This window comes from Corapipo altera, unplaced genomic scaffold (assembly GCF_003945725.1).
Source record: "Corapipo altera isolate COAL_440 unplaced genomic scaffold, ASM394572v1 55, whole genome shotgun sequence".
In the NCBI taxonomy this organism is placed as follows: domain Eukaryota; kingdom Metazoa; phylum Chordata; class Aves; order Passeriformes; family Pipridae; genus Corapipo; species Corapipo altera.
Genome location: NW_020884882.1, coordinates 17,583,629 through 17,600,770, shown reverse-complemented (window position 1 = coordinate 17,600,770; position 17,142 = coordinate 17,583,629). Strand labels below are relative to the sequence as shown.

The window sequence follows — 17,142 nt, the reverse complement described above, 5'->3', positions numbered from 1 at the left end:
TTAATAATTAAAAACCTGTAACGGGATATCATAATTATGCCTCTCCTACATTTCTTGTGAATTTATAATTAAAGGATTAAATCCCTTCTTAATTAAAATTAGGAAGAGCAAAATTAAATGTCACTATACAAACTAAAGTGATGAAAAATCACTTCTCTTGATTTCACACAGGAAAATGAACACATGCTATCATTATGCCAGGCTATTTTAAAAAAGGCATCTGATGGGCTCCTCGTTTTCTCCTGTACAAACTCACTAGCATATAATTTGGCTAAATTAACAATATGTGCGGGTGGGATGACAAACAGGGAGATAATTACCAGCAATAAGCAGATTCAGAAAGTACATTAACCTGCCTCTGAATACAAACCAGTGTCACCTCCACTGTCCCCATGAGCTCATGGATTCACGTTGGCAGCAGTCGCTTCCAGAGCACCCACACAAGCTCTCCTGCTAGTCAGAACTGCTCGCTGTGGGAAGGGACCACGGGGCAGTGTGTGTGCAGTGCCATGGAGAACCCTTCCTGTGTGGGCAGTGCCACTGAGGACCCTTCACATGACTCAAAGCACAGCAGTACCTGACCACGAGGGACTTGTGACACAGACACGCACACGTGTGTGAGTGTGTGTGTTTTCATGTGTGTGCCATATCCTGTATCTTGGACACACATCACTACCCTGCTTGGGACAAAATTGTTACTGCTGTTAGCCCATGTCATGGGCTATGGACTGAATTTAAAGCAAACTGCAAGCAAGGGGAAAAGCATTCCATGAGCACCCAAACTCAATCCTCCGCTGCCAAAGGGGGATCAGCCATCTCTCCTCCTTGTCACACTTACTGACTGGGCAGACACTGGGCTGGTGTTGACAGTTCCCTTCAAAAACTCGGTTAAACAAATAATCAGAGGACTTGTTAAACCATTTTCTAAAGACTCCACAGAATCTTGCCAGATAGAGATGGCAGCTATGTTTCCTGCTGTCATCAATTAGGAAAAAAAAGTGTCATTACTGAGGGAAAGCCATCACATTAATGGAACATGTGTGCTTAGCTACACCCCTACAAGCCCTAAAAGGAATCGGATCCACCACAGGAGAGAGTGAGCGGGGTGTAGAACTTACTGCAGAAGGAGCATTTTCAAGAAGTCTGAAAGTAAGTTTATGCCTATTTACATGGGGAATCTTTCTCATTACACAGAATATGACATGACAAATCCAGAATATCCTCACTAGAAGCAGATCTGGAGAAGCATATGTGGAAAAGAAAGGTTAGTACTGGTGAGAAAACACTCTCACCTACCTACCTACCCCTGAGAAGAAAAAAAAAAACCAAACAGAAAAAAGGGGCTCCTAATGCAGAACTTTGTCCTGTGTTAGAGAAAAGTTCACGGCAACCAGCTGGCATTTTGACAGCAGCAGGACAGCTCTGCAGACATGAAGACAAGGATTCTCTCCTTTCAGAGAAGGTGTAAATCTATTTAGCACAAGAAAGAAGAATTCCCTTTATGCCATCTCCATGCAGATCTTTAAGCATTATCAAGCCAACTCTACAGGACAAGGGTGATCCACATCTTTTCAAGTGCTCATGACAGACAGTTATTGTTGGGTGAAATTCTATCAAGAAGTGTGAAAAGAATAGGGAGGAGGGATTAGAGCACAGTATGGAAGTGTGGGATCCCAAATTCTATTTCCAGTTGTCACAGACTTGTCATGAGACCCTGAGTTTGTCATTTAGTTTCTCTGGGCCTGTTTCTGTCTCTGCACAGAGGAGATAGTAGTAATTACCTACCTCCAGGGGGTAGGGAAAGGCTTAATGAACTCATGTTTATGAAGTATTCTGTACTAAGCGCTGTCAGCACAGTAGTATTCTACCAATTATTAATGGAATATTGAACATTTTTCCTGTTTTCCTGAAGACAGTTTCAGAAGTTCTTGTCCCACACCCTCATTCCATGGAGTTTTTCAGTCCTATGACTGGAACCTGAGTCACTTCTGCTAATCATGATTTTTCACTCCAAACACATCTCCAACAGTCAGAAGCACTATCCAAACAAAAGTCCCTCCAAACCAGAAAGTACTGATTTTGACTCAGTAGTAAGTGCAAGAAAATATGCCATCTTGAACACTCTCTTACCTCTATGCTGCTGATCAGTTCTAAATATCGAAGGTCTCGTACCCTGGTAAATGCCTATTGAAAATAATAGAAGAAAAAAGAATAAAAGACATTAGCTTGAAAAGTCAGAAAAGTCCCAATACTGTTATGCATGAATCAAGGTGTCTTCATGCAAGTAGGACAGGCTGAACTCTGCTGGGTTTGGGTTTGTGCAGTCCTGAACCTGAAGGGCTCTGACTACACCTGTGTCTGGAGTCGCTGCAGTAAACAAGGTACAACCCAAACAGCTCAGCATTGACCAGGAGCAGCACAGCAGGGACTGGGAGCTGGGCGTGTCAGTCCCCCAAGACATACAAAGTGGCAATTACAATATGACATCCTTTTATTCTGGCTATTTGATAGCTTCTCCATTTTGATGCAAGGTGTGATACAGACAAGGAAATTTCAGGGAAGTATTACAAGGCAGGACACATAATTGATCGTATTGTCAACGCCTGCTGCACATACTTCTGGTTTTTAAACCATTCTCAAAATCCAGCATGAAAGGAGCTCAGAGAGAGGAAAGGAAGTAAGAAGACGATAGAAGTACTGCAAGACAGTGTAATATCTCTGCAAATGGAGATAAATGTGCAACTCAAAGTCTCAAGTGGCAAAGTCACGTGCGAGTTGCAGCAGCTCAGCACTTATTCCTGACATGCATCACAAAACAGAACTTTAACTCTTTGGGCTGCACATTGAAGACTTCCAACCAAACTAATGCTAAAGGGGGCACAGAATATTCTGCTTACATCGGATTGGACTAGGAACTATGAGAGCCTTTAAAGTCAAGAAGCTGCTTTTGTTCGAATTAATCCGCTCTAATTCTAAGAGGGCACTACTTTAGAATTCCAAGGAGGTACTCAAAATTTCTTTTTAAGAGTATGTATTTGCATAAAGCCATCCATGAAACTGGAATTATTTTGATGCCTGCACTTAAGAAAAAAAAAAAGTATTTAATTTCCTTTTAAAAAAATCCGTTATTAAAAGATGCCTATCATTACAGGCCACTCATGGTGTATTTTTAGAGTGTTTTGTCTTTCATACAATATTCATGACACTGAACTCAGTTCGCCCTCTCTTATTTGAGCAGAGGCAGTGAAAGAAAATAGGGAAGTATTTTATGCCATAGAAAACTTAATTCTTCAGTCTATGCCCATTCCTAGACCACTCCCCAAAGCAAGGCATGCCAGGCTGAAAAGGACTGAAATGATGCCTTCCCACCACCACTGCCTTCACAGAACGTTAATGGGTACATAACAAAGAATGAGAAATCTCTGAACATGTACTGAGGTTGTATTAAATATTTAGGGGGAAAAAAAGGGCAAGTTTATAGCACGGGGGATGGTGGGGGGACAAAGCCAGCTGAGCATCCTCTGCTGCCACCCGGTGGGCACTGCTGAACGGTTTCCAGTTCTGCTTCCCTAAATTCATTAACGCATTTTCCAGTTGAAACCATTTTCTTTGCACTGAACACTTTGATCTAGAACATGGTATTTATCTAGAAAGATACATTAGATTTCAGTTTAGAATGTCATCTCAACATCCTGAGTATATAACAAACCTATTTGTTTGTGGAACAATGAACACGCTAGAAACAAGCAAGACAGTGACCCAGGAACACCATTTATATTCCAGTCATAAAACATACATTATACACACACACAGATATAAATATCTAAATATAAACCACAAGCTTTCTACTAAATGAGTAAATAACTGCTTTACCTTTTTAGCAGTTTCAAACTCCAGCCCTTCCAAGGCTTCCATGGCCAGCTCTCTCCAGTCAGCATCAGTCACTCCTAAACACGCAATTTGATAGGCTTCTTTAAACATTTTTCGTTCCAGATATTGATACATGGGTGCAGACTGAGGATTGCCAAGGAAAAAACATGTATCAGAAAGCATAATACTTAGATATATTAGTGAAATTCTCTACATACATTGGGAAAAAAATATATATTCTAATCACAACCATTACAAGCTGCCCAGAGAATAAACATCTGGGTTTTGTATACACACAGAACAGCATTCTGGGGTGATTATTCTCATATTTAGACAAGTTGGGTTAATTACATTAGAAACTCATCCATGTTGAAATCTTCAGTTCCTTGCATTCTAGAAAGTAAAGAATGTGAATTCTTTAGGGCATTGGACACACTAAATATGATGTAGACTGTGCTTTTTCAATACTATGGAAGCAGAGCAAAGGAGGAGCAGTGTACTCTCAAAGGCCAAGAGCATGCATAAGTGGCACCACTGCCTGGTGTGATGCATCCCTGGAAACATCCAGACACACAGGAACAGGCTCCACAGGGAAGTAACCCTTCTGCACCAACACTGATGACAAAGCTGTTCTACCAAGACTGTGACTAATAAGCCCAGAAGACACTCAGGCCCTCAAGGACCTGCCCTAAAGGGAATTTAAAAGGGGAACTGCCAACTGCTGCATGGTGACACACACACAGATGGATGTGGGTCTGCTGACACAGTTTGACCCTCTGAGTGAACAGGGAGCACTGCAGCACTACTACCATAACCTGTGTCTGCAACCACAGCACAATGTTACTGATTTTTATGTTATTTTTATCAATTTATCTGAAAATTGTACACTCTTCGGTACTCCCTCCCTCCAAAAGCACAGCTTTGGAAAAGCTGCCTCTGTGACACTGCAGATATTTCTGTGGTACCTTGGTATTCTGCAGTGTGCCAAAGGCAGACAGGAGTGTTCCAGGCCTGGTGACCCTGTGGCTGCCCACCACTCCGGACAAGAGCCTTGGTAAGGAGCTGTATAGGGCCTCAGGGGACAGAGGAGTCTGTAACACACCTGTTCACCAGTCAGTACAAGACAGGGCATTCTGCCTCCTGCACTGACCCTCAGCAGCAAATCCTGCCCTACCTTTTTTCTTTGTTTTGTCTTTTGGATTGTTTTAGACCCTTCCATTGCTTCTCATGACACAGAAAACAGCATTTTACGGAAGGCAATCCATAAATTTAGAATATAGACTACTCATGTACCATACATCCAGTCTAAAATATACAGTTTAAATATTGCCTAAACACGTCTCGATGAAGCAACAGTAAGACAGTATTTGATGTACTTATAAGAAAAATGAAATTACAACTGGAGAAAAGTTACTTAGAAAGAATACAGTAAAAATACTCAAGGAGGTAAGGCCTGCACTAAATGAGATTATGTGCATTTGCAAGTAGAAAGGGAGAATCAGAAACAACAATTATCGACAGCAAAAAGGAAATTAGCTTAATTAATGCTGATGAAACAAAAATAAAATAGATCACACAATATAACTTAAATAACAATGAAGAAAGTGTGAACTGCAATCATTTTAGTAATGGAATACAAGTAAATCTCAGAAAAGCTTCTTCACTTGCTAAACATTCATGTTTATGAGATATAAAGCAACACTTAATGAGATTAAAGGATTACCTGCGGAACTTCAACAGCTGACATAGAGAAAGCATGAAGGCAGAAGATCTTGGAGCCATTGTAACCCACAACAAAGCCTTGCAGTTTTTGCTGGTGGACAGGGAAGTTACTAGCTTTGATATTGAGATATCCTCCTCCAGAAAAGCAAAGCATATCCTCACACTGGGTATTCCAGGCCACGCTGTTAGCATTGGGTTCCTAGTGAGCAAAACAACCCAGGATTAAAACAGATGCAATCACATCTTTCCTAAGAAATATGCCTCCTTCAGCTAGAATGTTTGACCTAAGACAGCCTGGTGCGTATACACACTGATTATTTACATTTTTAATATCCTACAGCCTAGTATATTCCTAAACAGATTCACAGGATGTATTTCATATTTTAATACACAGCTGTAATTCTCTTGCCTTTAATGTGGATTTACTAATGATCTCTACTATCAAACTGTAGAACATAAAATCAAATTCCACAATAATGGAATCTGCTAGTTAGCAGATTTAATTGATCATTTCTCTGCTCATTACACAAAGGAAGTTACAGACCCTATCTTTGCAGAACTCCATACTTGTGATCCAGTGTGCTCTGAAAACATTTAAGCAACATTGAAGAGTGACTGCTAAACTGCCAATGAAGGGAGCATTATCATGATTCCTTTTATAGTCTAGGAATACATGACAAACAAAGATGTTTAGACTTTAATTCTGTTCATACGAATGATAAAACCAAAATGCTCATTTATTGTAATGCTTCAGAGGCAGAGAGCTCTAAATTAAACTGAAAAGGTCACATGTCTCAGTGCTTTTTATTCAGCTGTTGCTCACATACATCTCCTGTCTTCTCATTCCCTCTCTACCACCTCTGAAAGGGTGGTGTGGATAAACAGATCACAGTCAAATCCTACAACACGTGATTAATAGTTTAAATGACAGTTACATGAATTTCTGCACAGTAACACTTTGGGGATGTTCTGTGCTTGGAATTACTTCCTGCCCTCCTGCCCCACCTTTAAAAAAACCCAACAACTTTTAATTTTTACCTGAAACAACAACTCTTTGGTATGAATATCATACACGAGGCAGGTGTCGTTCTCATCCACCACAGCCAGCTTTTTGCGCGACGCGCTCATGTCCAGGCAGCGCACGGCCGTGGATTGCTTCAGCAGCACGATGGGGAAGGGGTTATCCACGAAGATCTTCAGGATCTACACAGGTGTGAAACAAAGTCACTCCACCCATTTTTGTCCCTAAAACTAGAAACAGCGTAACAGGAACAATTTCGGTGCTGTTTAAAGTGTGCAATTGCAAGTTTTTTCAGAGACAAACTGTGAGCTAAGATTAAGTAAATGCTTCCAGTTTGAGGTCTCTTGAGCAGACTGGCTGCCACAACATGCTCTAGGTTGCAAGCCTATACAAATAAATCAGATGCTACACAGCTAGATTCTTAATGCTCCACAAGTTAAACAGTTACATTAATACAGGCATATATAACAGATACACACAGGATCTCAACTTCCTCTCTATCAATACCTCAGAGCTCCAGTTTGACATTTCCAGCTGCCACCCAGGTGTGAAGCAGACAGCACTTTCACCTGAGAACACCCACACCCTCACAAGTGTTCAGGAGAGCTGTACACACCCCCAACACCCACCAAAGGTAAATGTGCTCTCAGTTCAACAAGAATGCAATTTTTGTCAGTTCATCCTAACAACTCAGACTTCAGACAAAATTAAACATATTTGTATTAATTTTATTGTCACAGAATATGAAAGACAGAAGTAATTAATTTTTAATCCCAAGATAAGACTATGTCAAAATTCTAGGTTGTAAAACAGCCTGCTGCTTTTAACATCTCCCCCTAGGAGCACAGAACAGATTTTATTTGCAGTGAAAAGACACATATCAGACATGATGTGTTACCTGACCATTCTTTAGGCCAACTAAGAGGCCTTCTCTTCCTGGGGGTCCTCCAATTACTTTAATGTAACGAATAAGAGATTCCATCAACCATTCTCGTTCTTTAACACCACTAAATGAGAGGCACTGCAATCTCTTCTCCTAAGGACACAGTAAGATACAAAATACAGCCTGGAGGTGAAGATGAAATCTGTATCTGATGTCCTACGTTTATACCTATCCTAGCAGATGTGCTTACTTTTACATACAAAAATCATACAGTCAAACAGTCAATTTAATGGGGTGAATTCCTTAGGGTTTTCCAATGCTATGAACAAACAAAACCAAACACTCCCAATCTTCTTCTAGTAGTTCTCTCCCACCAAAAAGTTCCCTTGGATTCTGTGTTAATTTATCAAATTCACTACACAGACAGTTTTACTGAACCACAGCCACCTGAGCTGTGCCACAGCAACTGCCCAGCAGCATGTCAGTGCTGCACAGCACAAAAGCACTGCTTTGGAAAAGCTGTAACAGATCCCATGGGACAGTCATGTCCTGCCAGCCACTGGGACAGCTGTGTTCAACTCTGAACACACCCCAGGACTACTCTAGCTTTTAAGGCACATACCTGGCATAAAATAATGTGATCTGAACACACCACCAGCAAGTTACATTCAAATTTCTTTACAATCTTTTTCTTCACCCGATAGTGCATATCTGCAGAGTCATCTGAGTACAGCTCATAAATCAGGATTCTCTCTGGCATCTGGATGGCTAATCTGTTTTTGTAGATTGCAATTTTTTTCACAAGCTCTCTGCCTTTTATTCTAACTAGAAAGAAAAAACACCAAAACAATTCAGTATAAGCTGACACAAAAATAAGAGATACAGAAATCAGAAAACTAACACATTAAAACTGAATCTCTCTAAAGCACCTTTAACATTCAAAGCACATTCTTGCTCAGATATGTTTGTTGTTCTGCACCTATGTAATCTACTATCCCCGTCACAGTTTATCACCCTGTATGATTTGTCAACAGCACATTCTGGAGCAGTACTTTGATTCCTTGCCATAAAAAGCCAGCAGATATGAAGAAACAAAATCAGCTGAAACTCTTCTGGCTACAAGTAAGGAAAAAAAAAGTTAAATATGATGTATTTTTATCTCATTTTCAGAGATTAAAACCTTATTTTCAGAGCCCCTGTCCCTCCCAATGCCTCCTCCAATCCCCACATCTTTCATTAAACTTGTCAGTGCTGAGCCTCCACAGTCCAAGTTCACACTCACCTCCTGCAAACTGTGTTCTGCAGTTTGACTGCCAAAGTAACAAAAGTCTGCCAGATACATGCAGAGTATACTCCACGTGTTCTGATGGATATCAATTAAAACCCAAAACAAACTGAGCAAAGCTTTGGCCTGCCTGGAATTACCTTTTTGTTCCGTGATGAGGTGCTGGACAATAACGTCAGTCATGCTGTCCCTGTAGGCGTAGCGATCCTTATAGAGGCCATGGACAGTGCTGAAAATCAGCTGGTAGAAGGAGATTGTGCCATCCTGGCATCCTACTGCCTGAACACAGGAAGAGAATAATTTTAGCTCATTAGTACATGTAGATGAGAATTGGCAAAGTGTGTGGTATTTATAGGAGCACCACGTCCCTTTTCCTGCATAATGTATAGATGGATACCAGTTACAGCTGACTTGTGCTTAACCATGGTAAAAGTGCAAGGCAGAATGAGGACTGATCTCATCACACACACACTATGCTGGGTGGGGGGCTTAGGTTTACTTGGTTAGTTTTTGGTTAGATTTTTTGGGGGGTGGGAGGTGTTTATTTTCAAATTTACTTTGATTCCCTTCTCACTTGTACAGGACTCAGAGTGCAGCATTTCAGGCTGACAGTTGCCCTGTAGGCGTTTTCTTCCCATCATGGAATTAGATTTGGTCAGTCCAGAAGTTATTAGCTGAATTTTTAATTCTTTTTCCCTTCTCTTTTTTAATCAAAATGCAGTGAAAGCAGGTGTTATGCTCCCTACATCCTTCTTACAGCCCAGGTTTCACTTCTGCAGGATATATGTAATTCTAGTGACAGTTCTAGGACCTCCCTAGATACTGCTCAGGTTCTGCTGCCTCAGTAAGAATGGCTAAACTAAGCAACTGAGTTTGAAATGTATGGTCTTACCTCAGGTGACCTGTGGAAATGTCAGAGAAATGTCCCTACTCACCACATAGTTGGAGTCTGGTTTGACTTTGCAGGCCCACACCCAGCTGTTCTGCTCTCCCAGGGTGCCCAGGCGCACGCCGTCCTTCGTGAAGAGAGAAACCTGCCTGTCCGACCCCCCCAGCAGGAGATACTCCCCTTTGGTAAAGTAGCTGACACAGCACGGATCAAAACTGAGCTCTCTGTCCTTCCCAATCTACAAGGCAAAATGAAATAAAACACATCAAAAACGTTAACAAAAGGATCATTTCATATTTTCTGAAGGCAACAAGTGCCATCACTGATACCATTTGTCTCATCTATGCACAGCTTTTCAATACCCAGAACCACTGGCTACCTTAAGATTCCCAAAGGCAGTTCTAAAATATGTCCAAGAATCCTTCCAATCACAAACCAGTCTGCTCAGAATGCAACAACTCACAAAAGCCCTTTAACCACTGAAAAAAATACAAAGATGTTCTCTACAGACCAGTGAACCACGTCACAGAAGTCAGCAAAGTTGTAAGGGCTTTAATACAAGAATTGCAAGACAGCAGCTGAGCTGCCATGGGAGAAACAAGGGCTGAAGGAGAAATGGTTAAAAAAAAGGGAGACTCATAAAAGGCCAGGAAAATAGAAGATGTTTAACATAACTAATAAGGCAACAGCATACAAACACTTTGAATGTAGAATACAAAACAGAATCAGAAATACCCTGCTACTCTTGAACAAACTCTCTTAAGACATACCTGCTTGCCACTCAGGTGGTAAAAGGAAAGTTTCTGACCCCAGTCTGCCACGGCTAAAATGTCATTGCGTTCATCTCTACCAAAAAAAAAAAAAGTAGTAATTCTACAGCAATTTATTAATAAATTTCCTAGAGCAACAGAACCAAGTAGTAGGACAGCAGAATTTACTGCAAGCTACTTGTTAAAAGTCACAAACTGAAAGGACAGCAGATACTCCTTGTAACAGAAAACTGTGGAAGACAACCTGGGGACACAAAAGAAAAACCAGTCTTCTCTAGAGGAATAACTCAAAGTTTGAGGCATCACTTCACCGGGAGCTGTGGGAGCAGTGGAGTGAATGGTCCCTTGACACGTGAAGCCCCTGGGCCCACGTTCTGATTTAGCTACAGGAGTACAAGGCCACTGTCACGTCCAAGTCTACAGAGCTGAGCAAGGGGGAACTGCAATTATCAGTGCAATGTGTTCATGTGAGACCAGCAGCAGGCTGAGGAAAGGCTTCAGGTCCAAATTTAACTCTGGTACTCTGACATGATCTGTTCAGCTTGGAACAAAGCAGGACAGTCACCTTCTCCACAGTTCCTTGCCTAGGAAGGGAGATGGTTACCTGAATGTTCTGCTGCAGACAATATCTCTAGCCAGGATGTGAACATAAAAAAATCAGATAAAAAACCCTAATGACAAAGCCAAGTGTTAGCAAGCCCCCTCCCTTTGGTCGGTGTGTGACACTTGCAGCTGGGGAGTAGCACACACCTATCTCAGGATGAACACAGACCAGCAGAACAAACTAGGGCTATGCAGGTAACTATTAATCTAGCACCTCCTAATTTTTGAATATCTGAGGTTGTACTCTGCATAATAGCCTGCCCTTGGTCCTTCCTGTAAAGTGCTGTTCTAGGTAACAGAGGTACATACGTTCCTTTGAAGTTTCACTCACAAGTTGAAAGGGGCCTCCTGTTCCTCGTGGTCTTTCTTCTCTGGCTGACTATCCTGCCTACTGCCAGGCCTGGATTCCAGTACTGGGATCTCCTCTAAATAGCTGCAAACTGACTCCTCCTCTTCTTCATCTACTCTACTCCAAAAATTCTGCCACCTACTGCAATAGCAATTGTTTGTTCACATATTTGAGAGAATATTCTCTCTGAATGGAAGTGAAAAAATAGTTCCCCTATCTCCCCCCAATTCAAACAGAACCCAACCCCACAGCCCCCCAAAACCCCATCAATCAAAATCATTAAAAACACAAAAGAAATGTTTCTGCAGATCTGATGACACTGCATCTCAAATCCTGGGGTCAGCTTTGGGTCCCTCACTGTAAGAAAGACACTGAGGGGCTGGAGCATGTCGAGGGAAGGAAACAGAGCTGGGGAAGGGTCTGGAGCACCAAGAGCAGCTGAGGAAGCTGGGGGGGGCTCAGCCTGGAAAAAAGGAGGCTCAGGGAGGACCTTCTCACTCTCTGCAACTCCCTGACAGGAGGGGGGAACCAGGGAGGGTCGAGCTCTGGTCCCAGAGGACAAGGGACAGGATGAGTGGAAACGGCCTCAAGCTGTGCCAGGGGAGGGTCAGGTTGAATATCAAGAAAATTTCTTCTCTGAAAGGATGGTCAGGAATTGGCACAGCTGCCCAGGGTAGTGATGGAGTCACCATCCCTGAAGGGATTTAAAAGCCATGTGGATGTGGCACCTGGGAACACGGGTCAGTGGTGGCCTTGGCAGTGCTGAGGGAATGGCTGGACTCGATGATCTCAGAGGGCTTTCCAACCTAAACAATCCCACGTCTACAATCTAAGTGAAACTTGTTCCCAGCTTCTCCACTCAATTAAAGACTGGCAGCAAAGCCAAAACCCCAATATATGATCACTTAAAAAAGGTAACGTACACGGCATGTTTCATCAAGGACAAAAGTCAAGCCCTTCTGCAATCAATGAGCCACAGATTATCTATTCAGCATGAAAAAAAAAAGGAAGGATGAAATTATTTACCTGGAAGGATTCCAACAAATTGACCATATTGGAGAGGAGGAACCCCCTGGACGTTCTATTTTTACTTTCTCATCACCATTTTTGTTCCTTATGCTGACAATGCCGTTGAACATCCCCAAAGCAAGGTACTGGCCATCATTTGTCCAGCTGAGAAAACACACACAGATTGAACAGTAAACTACTACAAACAAGCAGCAGGAAGGTAGGATGGTACAGCACACTCACACAGGGATGGTAGATTCAAATATATTTCTAAGAGGGAGTTCTGAGAGGTAGCCAGTAAATCTACAGTTTGTTTATGCATCTAAATCCACATTTATGGCAACAGCACGCACTACATCGAGAACATTTTATCATATACACAGAAATAAAAAAATAAATTAAAGCTATCATCTGCTTGCAACACTTGTAACATGTGCTAAGTCACAGATCCATTTTGGGGATGGCAGTGTTGGCAGCACACCAGAATGCTTTAAAAACCACATTTAGAACATGATCAGATAGAACTGCCTGGTGTGGGACAGAGGGGCCTGGGGTCTAATCTGTTCTCTGTTGGATAGAGTACTGGACAGATGGATAACTTCAATTAATGAACCCTTGCTTCATGTTGCCCCCAACAGTAATACCTCCTTCAACTGAAAACACCAACAGCACAAAGGATGAACAACTTTACAAACAAAAATTGCAATTATTTTTCCTCTAATTTAATTCTATTGTTATTGTACAAGATGGAAAAACAGAGGGACAGAGAACCTAAGACACTTGCTCGAGACCAGAACATCTCTCTGATGCTTTCAGAAGAATTTGGTTATAAACAGAAAAAAATAAACCCCAAAAATTTTGCTACTGAAAAAGAAGGGGGGAAAAAACAGGGGTTTTTTAAGCTTGCATCTTATTTGAAATGGTTTGTATTGAAACTAACTTAAATGACTTAAGGTAATCCTTAAAACTCACCTACAGCAGGTGATCCTGCAGCTCGTTTTATGTTTAGAGACTGACTTCTGTTCAGGAGACCACAAGCCTTGATAAAAACAAACAAGAAGCCAAAGACAAATAAGCATGAGCCAGAGTTCAGACTGGAAACTAATACTGTTGGAGAACTCGGCTGGGACTCCAAAGGCATCAAGGTCTTGTCCACTGCTACAAGAACACTTAAATATATATTATTTATCAGTACATGGGAAAAAAATCCATCTAAATAACAGAGGGTGTCTTTGCAAAAAATTCCAGTAATAACAGAGCAGCATGTTTCATTCTGTGGCCCCTCACTACACTGTCCTTTCCCACTGAGATTAAGTGATTTAAATCAGTATCCAATGTCACTGAGCCTTAGATAGCTTTGTGTCACATCTCTTCTGCAGATACAGAGCTGTACCTATCTGTGGCTAGCTTAGCTATCAACTGTAATGGAATTCACTGGCTCAATGGAAAGGTTCAAGGGAAAAAACATACCAAAATCCCCAGACGAGCAGGATGCCAGCTGATGAGTGAGAGGATTGTATGAAATGCACTGGATAGAGTCATTATGCCTAGAATGAAGTTAAAATCAGATTTCAATAAATCATTCTTAAATGCCCCTTTTCTGACTTTCAGCAAGAGAGCTGAAAGCTTTACCAGATGCCAAAATAACTGGATTGGTTTATAGTACATCAAGTTAATCTGCTATTACTGTAAAGTAAATCTGTAATAAACCTTACAAAAATCGACTCCAAGTGGCAGGATACAGTGTATTTCATCAAGATTAGCTAAAACTAGAGAGCAAGAGTGGTTAGTGAAATATGACTAAATGTTGCATCCAAATTCTAAACCAAGTGTGCTCATGCAGGCTCTGTGCAGTGACCAGCTCGTGCAAACCAACTCGTGATAAATGTGCAGTCCAAAACAGAACGTGAGTTGTCACCTCAGAGGGCTGATATAAACACAGAGTCAGGAGATTGAAATATACCCAAAGTACCAAATCCATCTTTAATTTGATCTTTGAACCAGAATTATGGTATATTATACCAGAATGGTCACATTGTCTTTCATTTTATTCTGACCTATTCTGAGTTTCCCCAGTTCTCTACCAGCCCTCTAAACTCAGAGATTTATTTTGACTCTCCACCCACTTTTATCCCCTTAATTGCTTTCCTGCCTCATTCAGATACTTCAACTGTTCTTTTCCTCCTCCCTCCCCTATCACCCTCGGCATTTCCTCTGACCTTCATGAACTTTCTCCCAAGTCTAACAGCTCGTGCTCTTTGAGAGCAGCAGTGCATAATCAAAATTGGCTTTTGAAGCACAGAACTGAATGGCATCACTTACGTGTACTTCAGAATTCCTTCTAACTTTGAAGTCCAAATTATCACACTTTTATCAGCAGAGCCAGATGCGAAACGCTTGCCTAGGAATTGGAGATCATTTAAATCCCACATGTACAAAAATCACTTTCACTCCCAATACTCAATCAAAGAGAGAGCAAGAAGTGCTTGAACTTGACAAGGCTCAAGTAATAAAGGGGCTGACACTGAGTGTCTGGATGTGCCGGCGCTTCCCCACCCCCGTGGAACTCCAGTGGCTGTACTGCACCGACCCTGGGAGCAACCCGGCCTCCCAGTGCTGCCAGCCCCAGGGGAACAGTGACAAGGAAAATGGGTACATTGTCACAGGAACACCCAGTACTCAAACAGCAGCAGCTGCAGGAAGCCCCCTGAGCCCATAGAGTGAGTCCCACAGAATGAGAGTCAGAGACCACGACAGCTGGAAGCAGAGGGGGGTCTGCAGTGAGCAGGTACCGTGTGAAGGATCAGATCAGAAAGCCCCAGGATAGAAGAATTATGGAACAAAAGGTGAGTAGTAGAAAGAGGGATCTCTGGGGCGAACCCTCTCCTCACATTACCCACGAATATACACTTAACCAGTACTAAACTTAAACTGAAGGAGCAGTGGGACCCCAGCTCTTGGATTCCCAAGTGACCTTAGAGGCAGCACCTTGTATAGCAGACAGAACCCTCCACTGAGGAACAAATCCCAGCACTGGCTAAAGAATAAACCCCAGCACTCCCATGCTGAGACCGAAACAACGCCCATTTCTCCGTCTTCAATGGGCAATAACAAATGGGAGAGATGCACTTCACAGACCAGACTAACAAAGCCCCAAGGGATATTTACCATCTTTGGCATAAGCCACACAGTACACAGTGTCCTTATGTCCTTTCAAAGGCTGAATTAGGGTTCCATCAGAAGTATCATATACCTGTTTAAATGGGGAGAAAAAAAACAAACCAAACATACAAACAGAAGAACTTATATGAAAAATCTTCCAGTGAATCACAGAACTACAAACTGGTTTGGAGGGGAAGGGACCTTAAAGCTCATCCTGTTCCACCCCCATGCCATGGGCAGGGACACCTTCCACTAGATCACATTACTCCAAGTCCTGTCCAGCCTGGCCTTGAACACTTCTAGGGTGAAGACTGTGAATTTAAAACTTAAAATTACTGAGGGACAACAAATTATGCACTTCCTTTTGTGCCTGCTTTTTGCATAGTACCCACAGTTCATGCAAGACAAAATGCTGTCAAGCATAGAAGCAGCTTTCTATAACATGATACTTCTTGTGAGGAAAGAAGAATCAGTACTAGAAAATTACACACACAAAAGAGATTTCCCACCAGCTCATTTTACATCTCACTGGTTTTTTATCTTTTATTTTCATCTTTTACATCTTGTTGTTAAACATCTTTCTCCACATTAGATGTTTAAAGGTGATAAATTACTGCAAAGGAGCATCACTAAATGCACCATTCTGTGAGCACTGAAAATAACTCCTGCTGTCCTGCAGTGCTGAACTCTACAATCCACTCCTACACCTGCCCCACCTGAAAGCTTTGCAGGACCTGTGAGCAGCTGGTCCGGAGCTGCTCTTGCAGCAGCTCCAGGGTCCCACAAACAGCTCGGGCTGAAGGTTCCCACAACACTGGGACATGGATTTGAGTCTCTCCCCTTCCCACAGAGATTTTAGTGAAACTTGTACCAGCACAGCCCCTGCACTGCGTGCTCTGTGCCAGGCCCGGGGGCAGGTTCATGGATTTCAAACCTCGGGCGAGGCACGAGAGGACGAGATGATGCAAATAACTTAAATCTTATTACTTTTGCAAATAGAGCTTAAAACTTGGTAAGAAATATTAAAAAGCTTCAAATCACTTTAGAGTTGGCCTGCATTAATATGTATGTGGCTGTGAGGCTGGGCTGGCAGAGATAAGGGGATTTCGGATAGGTTATATTCGTAAGTTAACGTGGAAGAAACCACGTTCATACAGCTGTAGAGGAGAGAGGACAGGAAGGTTTCCCTACCAGCAGCCTGTTTCCAGCAGCAACTATAAGCTGGGTCCCATCCGGCTTGAACGCGAGGTCGTAAATACTGAGGAAAACAAACCAACCAAAAACCCCGCCTCAGGAGGCAGAAAACACACTCCCTGAGCATCAGAGGTGCCACACAGCCGACACCGGTAAAGGCACGGTGAGGGTGGGTCTGACTCCCGAGTGAACCTCCGGGACCGCCCCCGCGCTGCCGCCCCGCACTCCGGGTGTCCCCGGGGCCGCTCACCACTGCTCGGCCCTGTCGCGCCAGGTGAGCGCGGCCCGCATGGCCGGGCCCGCACCGCCCTCACGGCCCGGGCCCGCACCGCGCTCAGGGCCGGGCCCGCACCGCCCTCAGGGCCGGGCCCGCACGGCCCTCACGG

At 42.7% G+C, this 17,142-nt stretch overlaps 1 protein-coding gene across 3 annotated transcripts in view; it reads right to left on the bottom strand.

Annotated features, from left to right (window-relative positions):
* IFT122 (intraflagellar transport 122) overlaps positions 1 to 17,092 on the bottom strand; it is a 31,660-nt gene extending 14,568 nt beyond the window's left edge. For 2 of the 3 annotated variants that reach the window (XM_027640410.1, XM_027640411.1), the window contains exons 1-17: positions 17,007 to 17,092; positions 16,754 to 16,820; positions 15,569 to 15,653; positions 14,723 to 14,801; positions 13,871 to 13,947; positions 13,373 to 13,439; positions 12,419 to 12,565; positions 11,375 to 11,533; positions 10,441 to 10,516; positions 9,717 to 9,908; positions 8,922 to 9,060; positions 8,119 to 8,321; positions 7,512 to 7,649; positions 6,631 to 6,795; positions 5,594 to 5,791; positions 3,874 to 4,014; positions 2,131 to 2,184 (exon numbers count right to left, since the gene is read on the bottom strand). In XM_027640410.1, the coding sequence (XP_027496211.1) occupies positions 2,131 to 2,184; positions 3,874 to 4,014; positions 5,594 to 5,791; positions 6,631 to 6,795; positions 7,512 to 7,649; positions 8,119 to 8,321; positions 8,922 to 9,060; positions 9,717 to 9,908; positions 10,441 to 10,516; positions 11,375 to 11,533; positions 12,419 to 12,565; positions 13,373 to 13,439; positions 13,871 to 13,947; positions 14,723 to 14,801; positions 15,569 to 15,653; positions 16,754 to 16,820; positions 17,007 to 17,047 (2,028 nt within the window). In that variant the 5' untranslated portion in view covers positions 17,048 to 17,092. The remainder of the gene's footprint in view (positions 1 to 2,130; positions 2,185 to 3,873; positions 4,015 to 5,593; positions 5,792 to 6,630; positions 6,796 to 7,511; positions 7,650 to 8,118; positions 8,322 to 8,921; positions 9,061 to 9,716; positions 9,909 to 10,440; positions 10,517 to 11,374; positions 11,534 to 12,418; positions 12,566 to 13,372; positions 13,440 to 13,870; positions 13,948 to 14,722; positions 14,802 to 15,568; positions 15,654 to 16,753; positions 16,821 to 17,006) is intronic. The other variant, XM_027640412.1, reaches the window with a different exon arrangement.
* Between the last annotated feature and the right edge of the window lie 50 nt (positions 17,093 to 17,142).